At 39.5% G+C, this 26,055-nt stretch overlaps 1 protein-coding gene across 5 annotated transcripts in view; it reads left to right on the forward strand.

Annotated features, from left to right (window-relative positions):
- Nucleotides 1-24,886, forward strand: part of TSC22D1 (TSC22 domain family member 1) — a 131,907-nt gene extending 107,021 nt beyond the window's left edge. For 3 of the 5 annotated variants that reach the window (XM_070480813.1, XM_070480819.1, XM_044779964.2), the window contains 2 exons: nucleotides 22,294-22,345; nucleotides 23,510-24,886. In XM_070480813.1, the coding sequence (XP_070336914.1) occupies nucleotides 22,294-22,345; nucleotides 23,510-23,767 (310 nt within the window). In that variant the 3' untranslated portion in view covers nucleotides 23,768-24,886. Of the gene's footprint in view, nucleotides 1-21,149; nucleotides 21,233-21,496; nucleotides 21,894-22,293; nucleotides 22,346-23,509 lie in introns of those variants that run through there. The other 2 variants (XM_014838869.3, XM_014838868.3) reach the window with 2 other exon arrangements.
- Nucleotides 24,887-26,055: the final 1,169 nt, after the last annotated feature.

A 26,055-nucleotide genomic window follows, 5' to 3' on the forward strand; every position in this document is an offset into this window, starting at 1 on the left:
TCCTGCTTGTTTTGGATATGCTCTTCATTTTACTTGAAACATTCTTCTTTTTTTCTGGTCTATCTAATGATTGTAAGCTTATTCCTAAAGATTTAATTTAGGAGAAAATTGCTTTCTGAAGCCTTTGCTGACCATCCAACACCTGTGCACTCCCTCTCCTCCACTTTTACTTGGTTACTTTCTCCTGTGCTGTCTTGGCGCCTGCTATACCTAAGATATTGCACCTATTACTTTGCCCTATAATTATTGCTTGCAAATCTACCACCCCTTCTGGACTATGGACCTATCACAGTGCTTAGCACAGGTTGTCACTAAAGAAATAATTTAAGTGCAGTGGAAAGAAATTGGTTTTTTGAACCAGAAAAACCTGAGTTCAAATTCCAAATCTGACATGTACCAGCAGTATGACAGTGGACACATTAATTTTGCTACTCTTTCTCAGTTTACTCATCTGTATGTATGATGATGACAGAAGTGAATTGACTATTAAATGAGGTAATATGTAGAGTGCTTATTACATTGCCTAGTGCATAGTTGTTCAACAAGTATTCTGTTCTCCTAGTTAAATTTGGTTTAAAAGTTTTGTTTTGCTTTTATTTTTCTCTTTGAACTTTAATTTGTAACAAGAGAGCAGTTGTTTTTTTTTTTTTGAGGAAGGTTAGCCCTGAGTTAACATCTGCTGCCAATCCTCTTCTTTTTGCTGAGGCAGACTGCCTCTGAGCTAACATCCATGCCCATCTTCCTCTACTTTATATGTGGGACACTGCCACAGCATGGCTTGCCAAGCGGTGCATAGGTCTGCACCTGGGATCCAAACCAGTGAACCCTGGGCTGCTGAAATAGAACATGCGAACTCAACTGTTATGCACTGGGCTGGGCCCCAACAAAGCAGTTTTTAATCTGAACACATCCCTCTCTTTTAGTGCTCTGTGATAAAACTGGATGATAAGTTATATCATTTCTGCTGCTAAGAAAAACCATTGTTTACAAATTTCTGCCAGCTTTTTAGAGGAAGGGCTGTTTCACTCTTTCAAAAGAAATCTATACTCTTTAAAACTGCATTAAAAAGTCAATACTGATCAGACAGTAGATAGATTTTGAATTTTACAATTGCGTATCTGGACTTAAATGACTAAAATAACATCATAGATGCTTTTAAGAGTTGTTTGGAGGTGACCTTGAATTGGAATTAAAAAGGGTAAGTCAGCATCGTTTTGGCTTACCTCTCTTAGGCTGTGTAGAATCATGCTATTAAGAGAATGCAGAAAATTTTTGCTGATATCATAATTATAGTGAGAAACATTGGGAGGTCAAATTTGGTAGAATGTAGACTCAGAAATAATCAAGGCCTTCACTAATCTGATTAAAAAGTGAAAGTAGATCCTAGAACTTTTTTTATTTTGGTTTAACTAGACCTTGAAATTCTTGGAAACTTAGTTTTCTCAGTCCATCCAATAATATAAAACAGCATCAGTGGACTTAAATGCATGCGTTTATAATAGATAGCTGTTTCATCAGAACTGAAAAGTTGATCCACTGGATAGCCTCCTTCAGTTAACTACTGTGTCATTTCTGGAAAGTCTTTTGCAGTTTTCTCGTCTGCCCTCTCTGCCTCACCCGACAGCTGAAGGCTTTGGAACTGATAGGGACATTTGAAACAACTAAACTAGCCATTGCCAGCGCTAAAAGAGGCAACTTGTGCGGGATTTGGCAATTTCCATTCAAGGTCTTTGTATAATATATGGTGCTTTCTCTTTGATTGGGAGAAAGGTTGTTCTTGTTTTATTTTTTTCTATTTGCTCTTTAATCTATACACTCAACAATCTTTCCATTTCTTCTGTTTCTTTACTGCTTCTTCTTACTGACTTCACAGCAGTAGAGGTTGCTAGGGCCATAGATGTTTCTTTTATTTTCATGTTATCTTTGACGTCCACAGCATGGATTCCTTTATGCCTGTTGTTCTGGAGACATCACATGTTCTCTCATTTCTTTCAAAACATGCTATATTTTTAGCTTTTGCATGCACTGCTTGGTGTTTTTGAACCAGGGTGATTAGACATGTTTGGGATGTTGAATGAGTGCTTTTTTATATAAAACAGTTAACATTTGCAAGAGAATAGCAAAATGTAATCTTATAGGATAACGAGTGTGGTAAACTGGCATAGCTGTTATGTGTTCAAGGCGTATGTGTGTTTGTGTTTTTCTCCGGGGCTTGGTTTACCTCAGTACAGTTTCCGGCACTCACCTAGTATTTCTTGAAGACATACGCATAAGCAAAATGTGAAATGCGAATTATGCTCAAATTGTTCTCTAACTTATAGAGTGTGTTGGAACGAATTTGTGTTTTCCAAGCAAGCTTTATAACAGAACAGATCGTACTTGATAGACTCTTTTAATTTAAAAAAGTATAATTAGTAGTTCTGAGAAATCTTCTTGAATTATTTTATGATACTTTCCTCTCTCCTATATTCCCTGTTCTGTTTCCTAAACTTCTGTCTTTCAGATGTCAGCCCTTCTAAACTGCTAGTCTTTCTTTCCCTACATGTTTTTCCCTCTTTGCTATTTTGTTCGTTCTGAGACATTTCTTTACCTTTGCTTTCCCTTCACATTACTGAATTTTCACTTGTGCTCTCATAATGCCACTTTTCAGTTTCCAAGAGCTCTTCCTGATGTTTTCTTGTCCTCCTCCTTCTCCCCCTCCTCCTGGTACTTTATCCATGAAATCTGTTAGGATCTTTACAGTTTCTTCATTTCCCTCCACTGTCTCTGTTTCCTCCAGGTTCCTTTTTTCTGAGGATTGATTGTATTAGAGGAGGTTAGCCCTTGCTCAGTTATTCAGTTGTGTTAAGATTGAGGGGATAAGGGTCTTTGTTTTATACAGACTCTCATCTCGCTTGTACCATGCACTTTGAGAAGCATGTGGTTTAAAAGTATAGAGTTCTTTAGTGCATATCAACTATCTTCTGGACTTTCTTTACTGCTTGCTTAGGTTTCAGCTTGATGATTTACTGTCTTTTTTCCAGTCCCCAAAACTGTTGAAATTGACATCTCTCTTATTTACTCTATCCGTGAGTGTTTAAAACTGGCTTCTCTCTCTCTTTAGTGGTTTGTGGATAGAAATGGAGATAAATGAGTGTGTTCAATCTACCGGAGTTACTCAGGAGTAGCTGTAAATAGCTTTGTAGTAGAAGAAAGTAAATTTCCTGTGAGGTTCTCATGGCTTCATGAAACCATCCAAACCAAGACTCAGAAAAGAGCTATCATTGCATATCTAGTGCACGAACTTTGTAGGCAGATGATTCTACAGAAGGACATCAGCTCTTTATTCTTCCAGACAGGAAAAGATTTTGAGTTTTTATTGGAAAGTAAAAAGCACGCCAAAATAATCCTTGAAGCAGCTAGTCTAGGAGAATACAAAGTGGTATATAACCCCTACTGCTGTATTGCGGTTCAGCACACAGCAGTGCATCTTAAATGCGCTGTGTATCATAATTCTGACCTCAGGAAATGTTCTTCTCCACCCAAGCAAAGAGGAGTCTTTCGGAATACCAAGATGTCAAAGCAAGGGTGATCTCCTAATCATGGATTGCTTACTGCATGTTCCCATGATGCTTCATGATGCCTTGACTTTGTTGGGACTCTGGAATATCAGATGAGCATTTCCTCTTCCTATTCTCTCTGTTTGGAAAGCTCTTTCATGACTAATTCCTTCATGTCTTTCAGGTCTTTACTCAAAATTCACTTTCTCAGGGAGGCCGTCCTTGATGACTGTCGGAAATTTGACCCTAATATTACATATCCCTACTTCTGTTCTTCAATTTGTCTCAGTACTGTCACTGTCTCACCTACTATGTATTTGCTTGTTCATCTTGTTTGCCTTTTTGAGTCCACTTGAATGTAGGTTCCACAGGGCAGGGATTTTGTTCACTACTGAATCTCCAGTGCCTAGAACAGTGCCTGGCTCAGAATAGGTACAGAATGTATATTTTTTGAATTTTCATCACTTTTTCAGCTATTTCAGTATTCCAGTGATAACCAGTATTTCAAGAGACTAAGAATTACCAAAATGTGATTGCATCTGTTTTGTTAAGAGTGCAGAAATATTTTCTGCTTTTTATAGTGGTGATGAGTATGGCCTTGATCACGTCACATAACTCCTTTGTGCCTCGGTTCTCTCATCTATTTAAATAAGGATAGTAATGGTACCTAGATGAGAGCATTGTTGAGAGGTCTGAATGAGTTAATGTATGTGAAGGGCTTCGAATAGGGACTGGCAAGTAATAAGTGTAATAATGTGTGTGCTACTATTATTAACATTGTGATTATTATTACTGTTTGGCTTCTTTCATTCAATAACACTATACTGAGCACTTACCACATACCAGGCTCTGATGTAGGTGCTTGGGACACACTGATGAATAAAACGGTAAACACCCCCCCGTGCCCCATCCCTGCCAGTGGAGGGAGGCAGACAGTAAACATACTAACTAAATAAATGGGGATGACTTTTAACACTTAGGCTAGGGAAGAGTTGCCCTTGGCGCAGGGTTGGGGGAGCAGAGAGGAGGTGCAGGGGTTTCAGTGGGAGTGGTCGGGTTCTGAGTTTGTAGGTGTTTGTTCTACTGTTATGCCTCATCGCTTCCATATATGTTACATATATTTTGTATGCTTTAAATCCTTCATTGAAAGAAATCTCTTTTGTCCCAAGCATACTTCAGTGTTAAAACAGGTTAATTCCTTATTTAACCTAGTTATCCTGATTAAGATACTTGATTTTTTAAAATCCCTCAATTTAACCTAATTGGTCCCCACCCTCCCTCCAATTTATGAAAAGCAAAGTTGTTTATAATTAACTCTGTTTTTACTCACAGTAGGTATTTGAAGTATTCAGTTTTATGTAATTTGTGCAGAATTATTCTAACCTGGGATAACAGATGATGTGACTTATGCCTTGTCACTGACACCATTTTAATGGCCTATGCAAAACATCCTGTTTTATTCAAAATAATATGATCGAATTTTTAAATATATGTAGTATTTAATTTGTGTAATGGAATAAAGGATTTAATCTTTCTATACTAGACTAAATTAGATGAATCATTTTGTGTTTTAACTTTACCTTTAAACCAATTAGGTTCTGTTAAAATTAAAGGATACTCAATTAAGAGATTTTTTTTTATTAAAACACGTCTAATAGTCTGATGAATTGGTATATTTAAGATATAAATTGTCCCAATATGCCTACCCATAATGACTATTAGTAACATTTACTATTTTACGGACAGGCGTCAGTTTTTTTACTAAATTAATTGAATTGTGCATTTCTGGGGTATCTAGAAGCAGCCCCATTTGGTTGTGTTTGGTCGTTGAGTCATGCTTTGTGCTAGGTCAACTGACTTGGGTTTGGATCTTGGCTCTGCTGTTTATTTAAGTGTTATGTTACCTTTGGCAAGTTGGCCACCATAAGCCTTAGTTTTCTTTAAATGAACAAAATGATGGTAACTACTACCTAAGAGTTGTAAGAATTAAATAAGACAATGCATGTATAACCAGTTACTGAGAAGTCTTAATTTGGGGGTATGAATATGCAGCAGTTTGATTTTTCTAATAATTGCTGCCAACTTTGCCCTTTGGAAACCTCTCCTTTTTGTCGTATGGTGGGTCTGCTTCACAGTATCTCACTTTAGTTCAGTAACTTTTCAGTTACTTTTGGTTACTTCAACAGCCTCATTTTTGTTCTTAAGACTTAGTTCTGTTACTTAATTACTTGATATCATATTTCTTGGAAGCGCTCCTCTTCTGCCAACTCAAATGGAGCTTGTGTCTGTAGGGGTTTGGAAGGGAGATGGGAGGCCTGACCTGTTCCCATATCTGTCTGCCCCCTTCTCCCTTCCCTGAATGAGCGCCTTTGATGTGGGGCTGGGATATCAGGACAGGGACAAAACAGAAGTGTCCGTACCTCAGAACTTGCAGTCCTCTCCTTGGTCAGCCAAGATGGCTGTTATGTTTGTGGTCTGTGTGAACATGTGGTGGCCCCAACTGGCCCCACAGATAACGGGCTACTCCCTGTGTAGCTCCTCTTGTTCTTGCCAGACCCTTCCAATCATGAGGGTCACCAGTTGACCCTCAGCTGGTGGTTTTATGCTGCATTCTTCTGGACCCCTTCCATAACTATTTACTGAGGTGCCCCAACTCATTGGGGAGAATAAATATGTAATAATTTCATTTTATTTCTTCTAATAACTGCTACTAATTGTGTCCTGTTGAATCTCCCTTTCACACTAGTAGCTGGCTGCCTTATCAGTGTCAACCCATTTCCATCATTTTCCAGTAAATTTTGGTTATTTAAACACTCACGGTTTTTTAAAACTCACTTCTCATTTTGAAACTTGACTTTCATGTCAGAATCAAAGCTCTCTTCTCTGCCCATTCTCTCCCCCAAAAGTAATAAAAACAAAACAAAAACAATAACTTAGTCTGGATCCTGGCACCTTAGAGGGCAGGATATTGTTGGGTTCTCACGTGCTCTCCCTTTCCTTTCTCAGTAAGTAGTGCTCTGGCGTTGCGTGGGGAGGAAGAACAGAGAGGCAGAAGTCTGGGTGTCGGCTGTTGCAGTGTCCCCCTTCTCTGTGTTGGTTGCAGCTGCTTTTCTGTCTGCCTCTGTCTGACTGACGCTTGGCTCTTTCTGTGAAGCAGCCATTCCCATGTGGGCTTTCACAGAGGACACACCTGGTGGTTCTTTGGAGAACCTTGGCACTGGAGATCTAACCTGATCTCTTTGTTCCCCAGCCCCTCCACAGTCAAATCACCTTCATTCTCTTGCTCCTTGATCTCCTCATCCAGTAGGCTGCTCTCCTGGATAAGGTTCTTAGAAAATCGCTCAAGCCCAGCTACCTTCTGTGGTGTCCACTAGACCCATGGAAAACTCAGGTGTCTTTGCCATGCTGAATGGCTGCCCCAGTGACATGCGACCTCTCAGCTCCACCATCTCTTTCCCATATACATTCCTGAGATAATCTCATCTATTTCCACAGCTGTTTACTGTTCCTAACAACTTCCAAATATTTTTCTCAAGCCACATCTCTCTTAAGTTCCAAAACCATATTTTCCACTGCCTAGGGTGTCTTATCAATGTCATTTCCCTGAACCAGTTCCTCTTCTTAACTGCAGTGTCATCCTGGTTAATGGCATCACCTTTTACCCATTCACAAAATCCAGAAGCCTGGGAGTCGTCCTGCCTCCCTTACCTCCCACAAGCCAGTCCTGTCAGTTCACTCTCCCAAATATCTTTTGAATTTATCCTCCTTTTCTCTCTCCCCTCCCCTTCTTGGTTCTGGCCCTCACTGTTTCCTTCCTTTTACTCCAAGTCCCATCTCCTTTAGTCTTGTACATTGTGGTTGGCGTGACCTTGCTAAAACACAAAACCTACTGCATCACTTGTCTGCTAAAAACCCTTTTGTGTGGACCCCTATTGCCCTCAGACTACAGCCCAGTCTCCACCACAGGGCCTGTGAGGCCTCAGCCTTTTTTCCTTCTCTCTACACTTCCCACCTCTAACCCCCAACTTCCTACTCCCTAGGCACACTCAACGACTGAGAAGTGTCTGAACTCAGCATGCTGCTTCTTGCAGCTTTTGCCTGGCCACTCCCTTTTTGTGCAGTATTCTCATTCTCTTTGTACTTTGTAGTCCGACTGGACAACTCCTACTTGTTTTCAAGGCCCAGAGGCAGAGTCTTCTGCTCTTGGAAACATCCCCTGGCTTCTTTCTGCTAACCATCATTCTTTTTATATACCCAAAGGGTATCACATGTCTTACTCTCCCCCACGCCCTGCCACTGCCCCTGGGTGACTGAAAGCAGGGACTGTATCTTATTCATCTCGATAATTTTAGTGCTAAGCCTAAAGTTCCTGGCCTTTCATGAGTGCTCAGTGTTGAATAGATATGAATAAGCAAATGAAGGAATGCCTGAAGAGCTAATGTATAGAAAAGTTTTTTAATCTAGTTTGTATCCTTCTAGCTAAGATGTATTGCAGTGACCATTTCTTTGACAGTAATTGGCAGCAAGTTTAAATGCTAAAAAGTGACCCTAATGATCATTGTAAATTCGTATTTCCTACTCCATTGACCTTAGTAGCCCCCTCAGTACTTTACTTTCAGGATGTTGTCTTCTTACTCTTACTTAATTGTGAATAATGTAGAACGTAGCAATGTCAGAATCATACTCTGGGTGGGAGTGGGAAGGAGATCCCAGGTAACGACCGCCGAGAGTGAAGATCTGTGGGGACTGTACTGGGAAGCCACCGAGGTTCTCAGAGTGATAGCCTACGAAGGCCATTTTCTCCTCTTATTCCTGGCTGCAAGCCTTGGGGACACAGCCTGCCTTTCTTTATGAGTGAGTATCATTCTCTCTGGTCCACTTGGGTTCCCTTTGGCCCTTCTCACAGTTCTGGAGGGCTCTCCAAAGAACTACCAGGACTTGTGAAAGCACCGTTGAAAATCTGTCTTAGCTCCGTTCACAAAGTGATGTGCCTGTCCGCAGTCCATGTCTCTGGTGAGCCTCCCTCACTGCTGGGCCCTCCTCCTGGCGGCTGTGAAGCACCTCCTCAGACTGTGGGGCTCGCTGGCGCTAGGACTGATCTGAGTACCCATTAGCCTTGTAATATGATCATGTTAGGATCATAATCTCCTAACATGAAGCTCAGGAGGGCTGGCTTCCACCAAGAGCTCAACATCTCTACTCAGGACAAGGCCTAGAAACCCTGCAGCCAGGCTGCCCAGCTCAGACGCGGCATGGGTTCCTGGTTTTGGTTTCCACACAGACTCCCAACTGGATTCTTCATCTGTAAAATGGGCAGCTTTACATGATTACTAAAGTTCCATCGAGATGGGCAGGAGGGATCTGCACTTTACGAGCTCTGTTCTTCCAGCTCCAACATTTCTTAGTTTAGATCTGTATATGTGGAACTGAAATTCTTTGTCTGCATGTCTAGAGGAATCAGAAGTTGGTTCTGTGCCCCGTTGTAATTAATTAGATAAGGCCTGGACAAAACATGAAATGTCTTTGAGCTTCTATTTCAAAACCTTCAGAACAAGGAAATTAGAATTAGATGATTTCTAAGGTCCATTCAGCTCTAAAATTCTGAATAGATCAGTTAAAGAAACCTCCAGGCCCCAGTGAAATCACAGAGCTGGAGTCCAGAGAGACCATAATATGGAAATGTGTCCCTTGATCAAAGCAGAAGGTATTTATTAAACACTCACTGTGTCCCTAGCACACAAAGAATTATCTTTTCCAGTTTGTTAATGCGTACCTAAGTCTGTACTGCGTTAGAAATTCATTAGAAATTACAATAGTGTAATACTCTTGAATTTGTCTTCACCTTTGTAAATAAAGCTGTTCAGTTGAGTTTCCTCTGATTGTTTCAGGATCACCAAAGGACCAGTTCTAATGGTCCCAACTGGTTCTATATGCATAGAACAGTGGTTAGTCTAGATCCTACTAGCTCTGCTTTCCGTATTGCTTATCATTGTTATCTTCTGGAATTTAATATGAAAAATTACCTTAAGGTAGCTAGTTACTTTTAAAAAGTAAAAGAGGAGCTTGAAGCATCCATTTTCCATAGCTATGCAAAAGTAAAATAGAAATAGTAGTCATTTTTGGTAGGAGACTTGCATGAGGTTCTTGAAATAGAAAATCATAATCAAGACAAATTTCTCTTCTTCAGATGTTTTATATAGAATACCATTTGCCTTGTGAATCTGTGATGCCCTTTTTGCCCGTGGCTCCTAATTTTCATAATCTACCGCTATTAAGCACAAGTGGTAATTTATGAAGAAATTTGGCTTTGAGGAGCTTATTATTTTCATGAAGATAAAAATAAAAAAAGGAATGTTAACTATTTGAATCCTATTGCTTAAAGGCATTGAGTCCTTTTAGCATATGGGCATTCTTTTGGAAAAAGTAGTTGTGTTAAATAAGGCAAAGAAATAGAGGCATGTACAGACAGATATGGGAGAGCTAGAAATTATTTCTAGAATTGTAACAATGATTTAAAACCAATCATAAATGTTTAGAAGAAAATAGACAAAAAATATTTACAGAGAGCCTTGTACACTATATATATATGTGTATAAATAAAAGGTTTTATTTAAATTTATTAGTATTTTGTTAGCATTTTTTAAATTCTCACACTAAGAGAGTATTTTATTTTTTAAGTCTTTTAACACTAATGTGGGATTTCAGGAACCTGTGATAGCAGTACAGCTGAGTGAGTTCTCTTGCACATTAATCATGAACAAACTTGACAGCTTTAAGAACAAAGCAAAATTATAGTTTAAAATTCAAACCCAATCATACATTTCATATGATTATAGAGTAACTAATTAGTTATAAAATAAGCATTTTTAGGTCTCTTCAATGAAAGTATCCAAGTCTTTGATATAACTCTTTTAATAGCTTTTTTTCTTTGCTTTTACTTTAAAATATTTTAAATCAAAATAATACATGTACGGATAGCTAAAATAGTCAAATTCATAAAAACAGAAAGTAGAATGGTGGTTACCAGGGCTGGGAGGAAGGAGTTGTTTAATGGGTATAGTTTCAGATTTGCAAGATGAAAAGTTTTGGAGATCTGTTTCACAACAATATGAATACACTTTACGGTTAAGTTGGTAAATTTTAGTGTATATGATTTTTACCACAATAAAAAAAAATTTGCAGATACAAAGATCAGATAGAGTTAATAGAAAAAATACTAGTGGTTCCTTTTTTTTCCCCTCCCCAGTCTGCTACCTAGAGGCAGCCACTTTTTTCTTTCATTTTTTTAAAAAGTATAATTTATATATAGTAAAGATTCTGTTTTGGTATACGGTTCTACAAGTTTGTTTGTTTTTTCGGAGGAAGATTAGACCTGAGCTAACATCCACTGCCAACCCTCCTCTTTTTACTGAGGAAGATTGGCCCTGAGCTAACATCCGTGCCCATCTTCCTCCACTGTATACGTGGGACTCCTGCCACAGCATGGCTTGCTAAGCGGTGTGTAGGTCTGCACCCAGGATCTGAACCAGTGAACCCTGGGCTGTTGAAGCAGAATGTGCGAACTTAACCACTGTGCCACTGGTCGGCGCCCAGTTCTACAAGTTTTGACCAACACAGTGGTTCTGTGGTGGTACTGCCACCACAATCAAGATATGAAAGTTTCATCACCCACGAAAACCTCCCCTCTCTTACCCAAGGCTCTGGCAACTTCTGATCTGTTTTCTGTACCTATAGTTTTCCCTTTCTAGAATGTCATATAGATGGAATCATGTAGTTGGTAGCCTTTTGAGTCTGGCTCCTTTTACTTATCATAATATGTCTGAAATTCATTCATGTTGTTAGGTGTATCAGTTCATTTCTTTTTATTGCTGAGTTGTGTTCCATTGTATAGATGTACCATGGTTTGTTTATCCTTTCTCCAGTTGAGTGACATTTGGATTACTTCCAGTTTTGAATGATTGTGATAACGTAACTCAGAACATTCATGTCCAGATTTTTATGAGAACGTACTTTTCATTCCACTTAATAACTTGGATTGGGATTATTGGGTTTTCTGGAAAGTGTATCTTACTTTGTAAGCAACTGCTAAACTGTTTTTGCAAAGTGGTTGTACCATTTTGCATTCCCACCATCAATATATGAGCATTCCAATTTTTCTGCAGTCTTGTCAACAGTTGGTATTTTTAGGTTTAATTTTTTTTATTTTAGCCATCTCATTTGGTTTTAGTTTGCATTTCTGTAATGATTAATGATGTTTAGCATTTTTTCCATGTGCTTATTTACCACCCATATATCTTTTTTGATAAAGTGTCTTTTGCCTACTTTTTTTATTGGGTTGTTTGTTTTCTTGCTATTGAGCTTTGAGAGTTCTTTATATATGCTGGATATAGGTCCTTTATCGGGTATGTGACTTGCAACATTTAATTCCAGTCTATAGTTTGTCTTTTCATTCTTACAACATCTTTGAGGAAACAGAAATTCTTCATTTTGATAAAGTCCAGTTTGTTGATTTTGTTCTTTTATAGAATGTGCTTTTGGTATGATATCTAAGACCTCTTTGCCTAATCCAGGGTCCCAAAGATTTCTCCCATATTTTCTTATAGAAGTTTTGTGGGTTGGGGTTTTATTTAGGTCTACAATCAATTTAAGTTAATATTTCATATGGTGGGAGGAATGGGTCAAGTTGAGTTTAATTTTGTTTTGTACGTGGCTATCCAGTTGTTCCAGCACTATTCGTTGAAGAGACTGTCATTGTGCATTGAATCACCTTTATGTCTTTCTTGAAAATCAATTTACTATGTATGTTTGGGTTTATTTCTGACCTCTCTGTCCTGTTCCATTGCTCTATACATCTGTCCTTTTACCAATACCACGCTATTTTGATAAGAGTGGCTTTACAGAAAGGCTTGAGATGAGGCAGTGTGAGTCCTTCAGCTTTGTTCTTTTAAAATTGTTTCGGTTATTCCAGTTCCTTTGCCTTTACATCTAAGTTTTAGAATCACTTTGTCATTTTCTACAAAAAGTCTCGCTTGGATTTTGATTGGGATTACATTGAATCCATACTTTAGTTGACAGTAGGGGAAATCAACATATTGACAATATTGAGTCTTTCAATCAACGAATATGGTATATCTCACCATTTATTTGGTTCTCTTTGATTTCTTTCATCACTGTTTTGTGGTGTTCAGCATACAGATCTTGTACATATTTTGTTAGATTATACCTGTTTCAGATATTTTTATGAAGTTGTAAATGGAACTTTTAAAAATTTCAGTTTTTAATTGTTCATGCTAAAATACAGAAATACAATTCATTTTTCTATATTGAACCTACATTCTGTGACCTTGATAAACATGCTTCTTGTTAGTTCTAGTAGTTTATTTGTGGATTCTTTGGGGTGTTCTACATAGACAATCATATTATCTGTGAATAGAGAAAGTTTTATTTTTTTCTTTCTAATCTGGATGCCTTTCCTTTCTTTCTTCCTTTTTTTTTTTTGCCTACTGCCTGGCTATTACCTCCAGTATGATATGAGTAGGAGTGCTGAGAGTGTACATTCTTGCCTTGTTTGCAATCTTAAGGGGAACACAGTCATTCTTTTACCATTAAGTATGATGTCAGCTGAATGGCTTTTGTACATGCCTTTTGTCAAGTTGAGGAAATTCCCTTCAATTTCTATTTGCTGAAAGCTTTTATCATGAATGGATGTTGAGTTTTGTCAGATTGCTTTTTCTGCGTCTGTTGAGATGATCCTATAATTTGTCTTCTTTCATCTGTTGATGGGGTGAATCACATTGATTTTCAAATGTTTACCTTGCATTCTCAGGATAAATACCATTTGGTCAGGATGTATTTATTACTCTTTTTATATATACAGCAGTTGGATTCAATTCGCTAAAATTTTGTCAAGAATTTTTGCATCTGTGTTCATCAGGGCTAATGGTTTGTAGTTTTCTTTTTAGTTTTTTCTTTTATAGTATCTTTGTATTTTTATTTTTTTTTAAAGATTGGCACCTGAGCTAACAGCTGTTGCCAATCTTCTTTTTTTTTTTCCTTCTTCTCCCCAAAGCCCCCTAGTACATAGTTGTAGATTCTAGTTGTGAGTGCCTCTGGTTGTGCCATGTGGGACACTGCCTCAGCGTGGCCTGACAACATGGCCTGGCATGACAACGTGGCCTGGGTGCCATGTCCGCGCCCAGGATCCAAACCAGCGAAACCCTGGGCTGCCGAAGCAGAGCGCGTGAATTTAACCACTCAGCCACGGGGCCGGCCCCTGTCTCCTTTTAGTATTAGGGAAATGCTAGCCTTATAGAATGAATTGGGAAGGTTTTCTTCTCTTCAGTTTTCTGGAAGAGGTTGTGTAGAATTGGTATTATTTCTTCCTTAAATGTTTCGTAGGATTCACCAGTGAATCCATCTGGGCCTGATGTTTTCGTCTAGGAAGATTTTAAACCACAAATTAATTTTGAAAACAAAGGGCTATTTAGGTTATTTCTCCTCCAGTGAATTTTGGTAGTTTGTGTCTAGGAATTTGTTCATTTCATCAAAATCGTTTAATTTATTAAAGTAAATTTGATACCATGTTTTTATTTTTATTAAGTTCAAAATACTTTGTAATTTCCCTTTTGATTATGTATTTGACCCATGTGTTATTTAGATGTGTTATTTTCTTTACAAATACTTAGAGATTTTCCAAATAACTTTTTGTAGTTGATTTCTAGTTTAATTCCATTGTCCTCAGAGAATATACTTGTTATGATTTGAATTCTTTTAGATTTACTGAGACTTAATTTATTGCTCAGAATATGATCTTTCTTGGTAAAAATTCTATGTGTGCTTGAAAAGAGTGTGTATTCTGTTATTGGATGGAATGTTCTACAAAAACCAATTAGGTCAAGTGGTTGACAGTGTTATTCATGTGTTCTATATCCTTACTTATTTTCTGCTTACTTTTTCTATTATTGTGAGAGGATTGTTGAAAACTCCAATTTAATTGTAGATTTTTCTATTTCTCCTTGTACTTCTATCAGTTTTTGCTTCGTGTATTTTGAAGCTCTGGTACCAGCATATAAGTATTTAGGGTTTTTATAACCTCTTGATGAATTGACCATTTATTCATTATGTAATGATTTTTGCTCTGCAGTCCACTTGGTCTGCATTTTGATTATTGCTAACATAGAATATCTTCTTTCATCATCTTATTTATCTATTCGTGCCTTTATTTTTAAAGTAACTTATTATAGGGCAGATAGTTGTGTCTTGCTTTTTTTTATCCAGTCTGACAATTTCTACCTTTCAATTAAGGTGCTTAATTGAGACCATTAAATTGAATGTGATTATTGCTGTAGTTTTAAATCTAGTATCTTGTTATTTATTTTTTATTCTGTCCTTTATTCTCCTTTTCCTCTTATTCTACTTTCTTTTAGATTGTGTAATTTCTTATGATTCCATTTTATCTCCTTTATTGGCTTATTAGCTATGACCCTTTGCATTGTTATTTCCATTGTTGTTTTAGAGTTTGTAGTATACATCTCTAGTCTGCTTTGAAGTACTGTACAAACCTTAGAGCAGTAACCTTCCCTCTCCCCTCCTGGCCTGTGTTCTGTTTTCATCATACATTTTACTTCTACCCACTCTCCGCCCCACCCCCCGTAACACATTGTTATTATTTTTGCTTTAAATAGTCAATTATCTTTTAAAAGAGATTTTAATAGTTAGGGAAAATTTTTTTTATATTTAACCACATAGTGACCATTTCTGGTGTTCTTAATTCTTTTGTGTAGATCTCGATTTCCATCTGGTATCATTTTCCTTCTGCCTGAAGGACTTACTTTAAAATTTCTTATAGTGCAGGTCTTCCAGCTTTTGTAGGTCTAAAAAAGAATGAATTTTGTTTTCATTTTTGACAGATATTTTCATTGGGCATAGAACTGTAGGTTGATAGGATTTTTTTTCTTTCAGCACTGTAAAGATGTTGCTGCACTGCCTTCTGTCTAGCATTGTTTCCAGCCAGAAGTTGGTTATCATTCTTGTCTTTGTTGCTCTGTGTATAATGTAGTTCTTATTTCTGATGGCTTTTCTTTTTTTCAAGGAAGATTAGCCCTGAGCTAACATTCGCCACCAATCCTCCTCTTTTTGCTGAGGAAGATTGGCCCAGAGCCAACAGCCGTGCCCATCTTTCTGTATTTTATATGTGGGACGCCTGCTACAGCATGGCTTGATAAGCAGTGCTGTGTCTACACCCAGGATCTGAACAGGCGAACCCCAGGCCACCAAAGCGGAATGTGCGACTTAACCACTGTGCCACTGGGCTGGCCCCTCTGACGACTTTTAAGATTTTCTCTTTATCATTGGTTTTAGGCAATTTGATTATGATACACCTTGTAGTTTTCTTCACAATTCTCCTGCTTGAGGTTTGTTTAGCTTCTTGGATCTGTAGATTTATTGTTTTGATAAAATTTGGAGAAAACTGCCATTATTTCTTCAAATATTTTTCCCCTTTTCCTCTTCTCTTCTTTAGGGACTTCGCTAAAGATGTATTTGGTTGCTTGAAATTGCCCGGCAGTTCAATGATGTTTTCCCCTTTTTATTTTGTTCTTTTTTTAAAGTTTTTTTCCTCTCTGTGTTTTGTTTCTGTTGCTAATATATCGCTAATATGTCTTGTGCCCTGTCTAATCTGCTGTTAATCCCGTGCAATGTGTTTTTCTTCTCAAACATTGTATTTTTCATCTTCAAATAACTAATTTGGGTTTTCTTTATACCTTCCATACCTTGACTTAATATGCTGTTTTCCTCTACCTTCTTGAACATATAAAATATGGTTATAATAATTGTTTAAATGTCCTCGTCTACAAATTATATCATCTTTGTCATATCTGGGTCATTTTGATTGATTGATTTTTCTCTTTATTATGAGTCATATTTCCCTGCTTGTTTGTATGCCTGGTACTTTTCATTGGATGCCAGACACTGAATTATTGGATGCTAACTGTATTTTATTTAATATCCTTGAACTTTGTTTTGGGACAAAATTAAGTTACTTGGAAACAGTTTGATCTTTGCAAGCCTTCCTTTTAAATATGCTTTACACAAGACCAAAACACCCTTCCGTCTAGACCTAATTTCCCCCCTTATTTTGGCAGTATCCTTCTGAATATCTGGTGCCCTGTGATTACAAGGTTCTTTTTACTTAGGGTGGTGGGAACACCAGCTATTCCTGACCCTGTGTAATTTCCAAAAATCGCTCTGCCTGCTTCTTTTATGGCTCTTTCCCCGGCCTTGGGTCGTCTCCTCTCCACACGTGCTGAGAAGTGCTCAGCTGTAGCCTGGGAGCAGAGGAACGCTCTGCAGATACCACTCTCTCCTTTTAAAATGTTTTTTTAATCTGCTTTGATTAAATTTGCTTTATACCTGCACACACCTAAAGATCAAATAGAGAAAAGAGAAAAAAAATATTAGCAGTTCCCTTTTTTCAGTCCCCCAGTCTATTCCTCACAGGTGGCCACTTTTAATTTTTATGTCTTCTCATGTTTAGCTATACATGTCTATGTAGTATATTTATACTGTTGTTTGTTGCTTTTTCAATTTTAGATACTTTATAATCTAGCTGTGGTAGATTAGGATTTAGCACTTTTAAACCATTCTTATCACACATTTTTTTCCTTTCTACTACCTTCCTATCAAAGTTAACTTTTTAAAGCTAAAACAATAAAAAATTTAAAAGTTAATATAGTCATGTAAATTTTATTTACCATTTTTTTCTTTTGTTTCTTGTAAAACTGTCTTTGAACTTATCTAACTGCTCCATCGACCTGTCCCATGCCTGTCTGTAGCTCCCTGGCCCCCCGCCAGTGCTCAGATGTACCAGATCACATCTCTGTTCCCACCAAGGCTCTCCCTCCAGAAGCCCCATCTTCCTGATCCGTTACAGACCCGTTCCTGCTTAGGCTTGCTCAGCAGCTGTCATCCTCTTGATTCCCTTCCTTCTCCCCCCTGCCCCGTTCATATTTCCCATGACTTCTTTTTTCTTTTGGAATATACAGTATTTATTATTTTTTAAATTTTATTTTATTATGGTAGGAAGAGTTCACTTGAGATCCGCCCTCTTAACAAAGTTTTCGATGCACAGCACAGTATTGTTGACGACAGGTACAGGCTGTACGGCAAATCTCTAGAACGTGTTCATCTTGCTGAGCCCTTTTTCTTGCTTTGCTCCTCCATTTTGGTGTGTGAAATGTCTGAGAAGGTTTTCATTCTACCTTTACACTAAAGTGATGATTTGACCAAGAGAAAAACATTTTTCTCTCAGAATTTTAAAGATAATTTCTCCATTGTTTTCTGTCAGCCAGCAAAACCATTCGGATACTAGTTCCTGTGTTTGTGACTTGTTACTTCTGTTTGGAAGCTGTTAGGATGTCCTCTGTCCTGAGTGGTCTTTAGTCTCATGATGATGTGCTTTGGTGTAGGGTTTTTTCCGTTTATTATGGTGGCCATTTGGTCATCTCATTTAATCTCTGGAGACTTGTGCCCTTCAGTTCTGGAAAAATTCTTAAATTACTTCTTTGATCATTTCCTTCCCTCGGTTCTGTGTTTTTGGAATTCATCCTGTTTTTGATGTTAGACCTCCTTGATTCATCTTTTGAGCCTCTTACAGTGTATTTCTCAATTCCATTTCTTTTTCTTTTGTTCTACTTTTTGGAAGATTTCCTCAACTTCATCTTCCAACTTTCCTGTGGTGATCAAGGAAGTTTAAAATATGGTTGAATTTTCTTGTTTTGATTTCTTTGCAGTTGCTTCTTGTTCTGACAGTGCCAACACTAAACCATTATTCATTGTTCATCTGCAGTTCACCTTTAACTGGGAGCCCTGTAGTCTCGTTTGCCAAACCGGGTAACCATGCTCCCAGTGCCTAGAGAGAGGAAACTGGGGAAGGAGAAGGACTGGCAGGCCCTGACAGCGGCGATTGGTCAGGCAGGGGGTGACATGCTGCAGCCTCTTCCCTGGCAGTCTCTTTAGATTGGCAAGGGGTTTGGACAGAGGGAGAAATAAGAAATCCTATTTGAATGGTAAATCTCCACCTGCATCTATATTGGCCAAGTCAGATCAAGTTTGGAAGAAAAGCCTGTGTTACTGCGTTAGAAACACATGGGCCCTGCCCCTGCTCTTCTTCTCCTGTCCTGGTGTGCCTGCTGCCAATATGCCAAGGTGATGGAATTGGAATCCAGGTAAAAAGGCTCTTAGGCAAACAAAACAAAGTAGAAAAAAGACAACAAAAAACACCCCAATATCAGATGTCCAGGTAATTTGCTGTGCTCCAGATTCCCACTGGAGTGAGCCCTGACCTCTGCCTAGGGCCTGAAGATGACTGTTATCATCCACACCTTTAGGGGTCTCTCTCCTGGAGGCACGGTAGTGCTTTCCCTGTCCTGTTAGCTAGTCTTTGTTGAGCTCTGACTTGGCACTACACTCATAGATGTTGTGTCTTGCGAAGAGGAGAATCTTTGAGAGTAATTCTAGCCATTTTGCCTAAGCCATTTCTGACCCATGAGTTTTCCTCCTTGGAGCTTTCCTTCAATTCCTTTGCCTTCTTTTTCAAATTATTGTTTCAGTTTCCATATACAAATCTAGTTTTAAAGGAATCTAGCATATTTATGTGAAAGATATGAAAAGAAATAGATTTCTAATCAGTTTTTTGTTCCATATCCTTTCCCCTGTAAATTCTCCAGAAATATATACACAAATATTGAAGGATGTATGCTTTTTGCAATTTTACTTAAAATAGCAAAGTATGACCATAATGTGCATCTGTAGGGATATGGGTTAAACGGACTGGTTGCTTGTATTGGCTTCTTTAGCTTAATACAATGGATGGTCAGTCAAAGTGAATGAAATGGAAACATAACCAACTTCTTTCTTTCTGTTTGTGTTAAGGACCATTGTGAGTAAAATTTCATTAATTCAGTAATCTTAAAAATTCAGCTGAGAATTTCAAATTTATTTCTTTACATGACCTTCGAGTTTTATTTCTTTAAGCTCTTTACAGCTTAAGATGATGCTTTCTTTAATAACTTTTCCTGTGTAGTTTAGTTAAAATATGTAAATGGACTTAATACACACAGTTTTAGTGATAACTTTATCTTTCAGTGGTAACTTTATCTTTAAAAATATAGAAACTATTATGTAGTAAATAATAATTCTGTCTAACATTCATAGACATAAGGACCACGTGCTTGCTTCCCAAATTATTGTGATTTTTAAGCTTCTACTTATTTTGTTTCTACTGAAAATGGGTGCCTTCCTAAAATTTCTATCATGAGATAGTTTATATATTGATTTTTGTAAATTATAAATATGCTAACAAGTTTTGTTATTCAAAATCAAAGCCTTAAAATTTAGAAAATAATATGAACCTTATAATAAAGGAGAATGTTATTGCTTTATAGTTAGTCACACTTTGGTTTTTAACCCAAAAGAGAATTGCCCTTTTCATCATCTACCATGTTCACCAGATTTGGTTCCTAATCTCTTTGGACAATTTCAAAAACAAATTGCTCCCTGCCAGCCTTGTCTGAAAGGATCTGATGGCAATTAAAATTTCCTAAATTAAAAGATGCTGCTTGAGGGAGAATACTTATTTGAAAAAAGACAAGACTGTATGTGTGTGTGTGTGTGTGTGTGTGTGTGTGTGTGTGTGTAAATAGAATATATACATATATATGTTCTCTGGTCAGATTTTATGTTGGAATTATTTGTGATACAACTTGCATGGCCTTTACTATTTGTAGGTTTTGTTTATTTGTTTCTGGTTTTATAGGATTATGCCATTAGAGGGCAGTATTGTAGAGGTTAAATTTGCCTTCTCAAATGTATTGAATTGTAAACTTTATAATCTAAAATAAACAAATTTAAGGCCTTAGATTTTTAGTATATTACATTGTAACCTCAATTGATGCATCCTTGCAAATATTTTAAATTAATAGAGGAAATTATGTAATGGGTTAAACTATTTTACACCCAGATTTCTTGGTTTTGGTTTGGAGAAGGGAATTATTTTGTTTAGTGTGGCCATAGGGTGAAATACATACTTTACAATATTTCAGTCCCTCTGATGTAAGGAGACTCATAGGATGGAGACTTACAGGAATTGCCACTTTCAAAAGCTTGCCTTAGGGACTTAGAGAAAATAGATCTCTGTAGGATTCAACCTGTGGATTGATTTTTCTTCCTATGAACGGAAGAAGGGGAGATGTGATTTTAAGGTTTGTGGCTCCGGGGACAATTTGAGAAGATCCATCGGATTTCATCTGGTGGATCCTTTTTTCCTCAATATATATATGCCTTCAAAGAATATGTAATATTTTTGGTTTTGTTTCTACAATTAATAAATTCATGGAAAGGTATTTCTCAAAAAGCAAATGTGATTTTTTTCCTTCTAAAATTCACTGGCTTTAAAAAAGAAGTATTATTACAGTATGGTTATTATCTTTATAAATAAAACCGCCTAGAAAATCCTCCCATTACTGCTGCCTGTAAGAACTAGATAATTGAAATCCAGACACTGGAGCTCCTGCAAGTCTTAGCGGTGGGACTGGGCATGCCCAGTAGCTCAGACGGTTCTGGTTGCAAATAGGAAGCTTTCGCCGTGGCAGCCGCGGGGACAGGCAGCTCCAGGGACGGGGTCTGACTTCTTAAACGTAAGCACGTGCGGGGCCCCCATCGTATTTTTCAGGGACCCTCAACGTTTCCTGCTGAAGCAGGGGCCCGGGTATCCGAGGCCGTAGAGGCCTCGACAGCCCCGCACCTCAGCCCCTCTGAGTGCGGCCTGGGCCAGCCCACCCGAAGAGCGGGATCGGGAGGCTGGGGGCGGGGGTGGGGGTGGGGAGGAAGGCGGGCAAGCGGGAGGAGGGCGGGGAAGGGGGAAGGGGGCGGCTCCAATGGTGTGCTGGCCAATCGGCGCCGCTCTTCCCTGGATATATTTTGCGCCGAGTGCCGAGTCCCGGTTTAGAGCTTAGTGGAACCGGGCTGTCGACCTGGGATCCTTCTTCGTATGGCAGTGGGATTCGCATCTTCCCGGAATCGCCAAGCCCCAGGAGCCGGGTTTCTTTAAATTAGGGCTGCTGTTTTCTATTTCTCTCTGAGCTGCAGAAAGCTAAAAGATTTTTGTCTAGCACAAACAAGGCTGCTGGTATTCCCTCTTTTTTTCTGCGAGGGTGTTTTTGGCTGCAATTGCATGAAATCCCAATGGTGTAGACCAGTGGCGATGGATCTAGGAGTTTACCAACTGAGACATTTTTCAATTTCTTTCTTGTCATCCTTGCTGGGGACTGAAAACGCCTCTGTGAGACTTGATAATAGGTAAATGTCGGCTGGGACAGTTTCTTTAAATTTACTCGTGAGATACTTGTAGTAATGCAGGTGAAAGAGAGCCAGGCGAATTCCTTTGTCCATTGCTGAGAGTACGGTGACATGGATGTTGCTTTTTGAAATCTTGAGAATAGCCTTCTTTTCACAGATCTGGCCAGAGCGTAGGCTTTTACCACATTATGTAATTTAGGCTTTTGTGGCTCACTAAAATAGAGAAATGTCTTGATATTCGTTAGTAAAAGAGTGGCTGGTGTTTTCTGGAGGGTGATATATAGCGTTAACGAATATTCAAAAAATTATACTAGTAACATCGCAGAATTGGGAAATCTTTTTTTGTCTTGGATGTTTAAAATAAATTTCATTTATCGATGTTTCCCCCCCTCTTTTCCAGCTCCTCTGGTGCAAGTGTGGTAGCTATTGACAACAAAATCGAGCAAGCTATGGTATGTACTGATTAAAAATCATTTGTACTAAATGTGGGCACAGTACAAAAAGCGCGATGTCTTAGGATGGAAGCAGTGCATCCATAGTTATGATGACGGTTGCTCTTCATACATTTGGAAATGCCGGCACTGCCTCGGCTCTGCCAGCATGAAGCCACATACCACGGCTGCTATGGAGAGAGAAGGGGCCCTGAGGGTATTAAATGTTCTTCTTTCCCGGACCGGGACCGATTTCACATAATGTCGGGATTTTTGCAGAGGTGTCCCTTTTTGCTGGGGAATTGCTAGGAAGCGCTGGCCCTGCCTGCCCTTCTGTCGTGGGCACATCTCTAGGGATGTGGCTTTACTAGGAATCTTAAGGTTTACTAGGGGCTGGTGGGCGGGGGGAGGGCCCCAGAAGTGGGATCTCGGGGAAGGGCTCTTTAGACCGTGCACAAACGGATCCCCAGTGATGTGCGCGACTGCACAATAAAGAAGAATCGGAGAAAAGTTTTGTCTTCTCAGCCTGTGCCTGGATTTCTCCTATTTTTCATTTCCGCCTTGGCCGTTCTTTGTTATTGGAGCAGCGCCTGTGGCTCTTCTCACGGGATTCTCTGCCCACTGTTGCTAGGCAAACTCGAACCTTTAATTCGGAGCTATAAATAACTCGAGCTCCCATTGGCTGCGACGTCTGCCCAGGTTTCTGTGATGTCAGCTTAATCGCGAAAGTAGGGGGGTAGGGGTGGAGGGAGGAAAATGCGGCAACACGCTCTGTAGGAACTGGCTGCAGCCGGTGCTGAGGGAGGCGGTCCAGCGGGCGGAGGGAGGGACTTGGGGGCGGGGAAGCGGCTACCGTTGCTGCGGGCCTGGACATCGCGGCGGCCAGGCGGCTGCCAGGCTCCGGCCAGAGCCCCAGAGCTCGGTGCATTTTGTCATCTCGAGTAGGAAACCCAGCTCTATGCATTCCTGGCTAACGGCTACAAAGAATGCATAGACTTTTAAAAAGCGTGATCACTTACAGGTTAAACTTAAGTATCTGTATAGTTGATTTCCCTGAGTGTCTTTAAACGAGCTCTGAAGACGGGAGGTGAAAATGGTCAGGGAGAGCCATGTAAAATAATGCTTTAGAAATTCAGAGTCCTGGGAAATAGTAAGTTAAACATTTTTTCCCCCTCTTCCTTTCAGGATCTGGTGAAAAGCCATTTGATGTACGCGGTTAGAGAGGAAGTGGAGGTCCTCAAAGAGCAAATCAAAGAACTAATAGAGAAAAATTCCCAGTTGGAGCAGGAAAACAATCTGCTGAAGACACTGGCCAGTCCTGAGCAGCTTGCCCAGTTTCAGGCCCAGCTGCAGACTGGCTCCCCCCCTGCCACCACACAGCCACAGGGGACCACACAGCCCCCGGCCCAGCCAGCCTCCCAGGGCTCAGGACCAACCGCGTAGCTTCCTATGCCCCTGCAGAACTGGTTGCTGCTGTCTGAACTGAACAGACCAGAGAAGATGTACTGGGGGGGATCCGCCTCCACAGTCACCCATTTCATTGCTCGCTGCAAAAGAGACGTGAGACTGACATATGCCATTATCTCTTTTTTCCAGTATTAAACACTCATATGCTTTTGGCTTGAAGAAATTTCTTAGGTGGGTGAATTAAAGGTTAATCAGAGAATTAGCATGGATGTGCTGGGACCTCATGCTGCTTGGCAGATATGTGAAAAATGGTTTAATTCACGCTGAGGAGCTGTGTGCCTTTCCATGCCTCCCCTGCTCCCCACCCCCACTTCCAGGCGTGCTCTCCTGCTTGCACTCAGTGTGCTACACAGGGTTACGAAGCAGTGGAGCTCCACCGGACTCTCCTCTCTCCTCCTCCCCCACGAGGAACTCGAAAGGGAGGTAGAAGTAAAGACTGATGCAGAGTCTCACCTAAAATGAGGGGAAACAGTTCATTGTACAAATTGACAACTGTCACCAAAATCCATAAAAAACAATAGTACTGTGCCTCTTTCTGAAACAGTGGATGACACACACTGTTAGAGTTGACTCAATGGTGACAGGTAGCTGGGACCTAGGCTATCTTACCAGAAAGGTTGTTTTGCTTATTGTATATTTGTGTATGTAGTGTAACTTTTGTACCATAGAGGACTGTAACTACTATTTAGGTTGTACAGATTGAAATTTAGATGTTTCATTGGCTGTCTGAAGAGGTGTGGGTTGTCTTTTATATAGAGATCTACGTAAACATTACATGAAGCAAACCACACCTAAAGAAATTTTAAGAATTTGGCACAGTTAGTCACTCTGTGTAATCTGAAATCCTCTAGCTGCTGAATATCTTGAAGTAAATCCCTTCACTGAAGTCCTTTGATTGAGCTGGTTGAATACTTTGAAAATGGTCAGTTCTAGCTAATGAAATGAGTTTCCCAGTAGGGGTTTCTGCATATTACCTGTATAGTAGTTATATGCATATGTTTCTGTGCATGTTCTCTACACAGTTGTAAGGTGTCACTGTATTTAACTGTTGCACTTGTCAACTTTCAATAAAGCATATAAAATGTTGATAAATAAGTGTTTTTATATTGCAGTGTTAACATAATTACAGGTGTGTTCACAACTATTTCCAGGTAAAGTTAAAATAATTTGACTATTAAAATCCTGAAGGGGGTCAAAAGGTTGGATAAAGTAAGGATGCTAGTAATTTGACTCTAGAAGTATAAGAAGCGAAGAGAGACATAGTGAAGGAGACAAGAGCTTAGTTCTTCAGAGTAGTTGTGTGACCTGGACAAGTGGCTACACCCTTCAGGGCTGATGGTGGGGCATTGAAAGAGAATCTCTGAGTTCTGTGGGTTGAAAATTCTAGGCATCCAGGAAAGTCTTAATCTTCCAGTGTTTACCAGCTGAGAGGGGAATGAGACTTACTCTGTGTATAATCCCAGTAAGCTCTAGGATCAAAAGATGGAAGTTAGAAAAGCTGATTTCCCCTTTAAGAACTCTGTCACTCTAGGTCGGGGTCTTTCCTAGTGTGGATTGAGTGTCCTGCGCCTGGGAATGTCCAAGCAAAAGATGGGGTGATTCCAGGGATTTCCTCTGCTGGATTGCAGGTGGGACCAGATGAACAAGGGTGTCCCTCCCAATTGATTCCTTAAGACTGTAAAATCGGATGAAATTCAAAACATGATGGAATCCCAAAGTGAATTGGCCCCCGAGAAGTGAGCCTCAGGCATCCCTGCCTGAGGACATCCCGCTCTGCTCTAGGAGCAATGCCAGCAAGCAAGTCAACAGGGTGGATTTATCAGCTCTATAATCTGCCCCAGGACCCCAGCAACAGCCTCTTCCACCCAATGGGAATTGGGCACTCCCGAGCGCTAACACTCATTTAAGCCCTTGCAGGACAAGGACTTAAGTTTTCTCAATCCTTCCTTTCTCTAATGTGGAGCTGGTGGGAGATTGACAGGTGAACGGATCATCAGAGCTCCCTGAAAAGAATTGGATATGTGCTATAAATGTCAAAGTGACTGGCGTGGCGGCAGAGTCTCTCTTGAAGCAGTAAACTGCTGACTGCCGTGGGCTGGTGGTAGTTGGCATAAAGATGGTTTGGGGAATTTGCTAAGGACTTAAATCTTTGTCGTATTAACCTGAGGATTATATAACTTAGACTTAAATAAAGGTATACTTAGGTAGTAATTACATTTCCTTTAAAAAGAGAACTATAGTGACTAGAAATCTCTAGCCATTTC

The sequence above is a fragment of the Equus asinus genome, chromosome 11, assembly GCF_041296235.1.
Source record: "Equus asinus isolate D_3611 breed Donkey chromosome 11, EquAss-T2T_v2, whole genome shotgun sequence".
In the NCBI taxonomy this organism is placed as follows: Eukaryota; Metazoa; Chordata; class Mammalia; order Perissodactyla; family Equidae; genus Equus; species Equus asinus.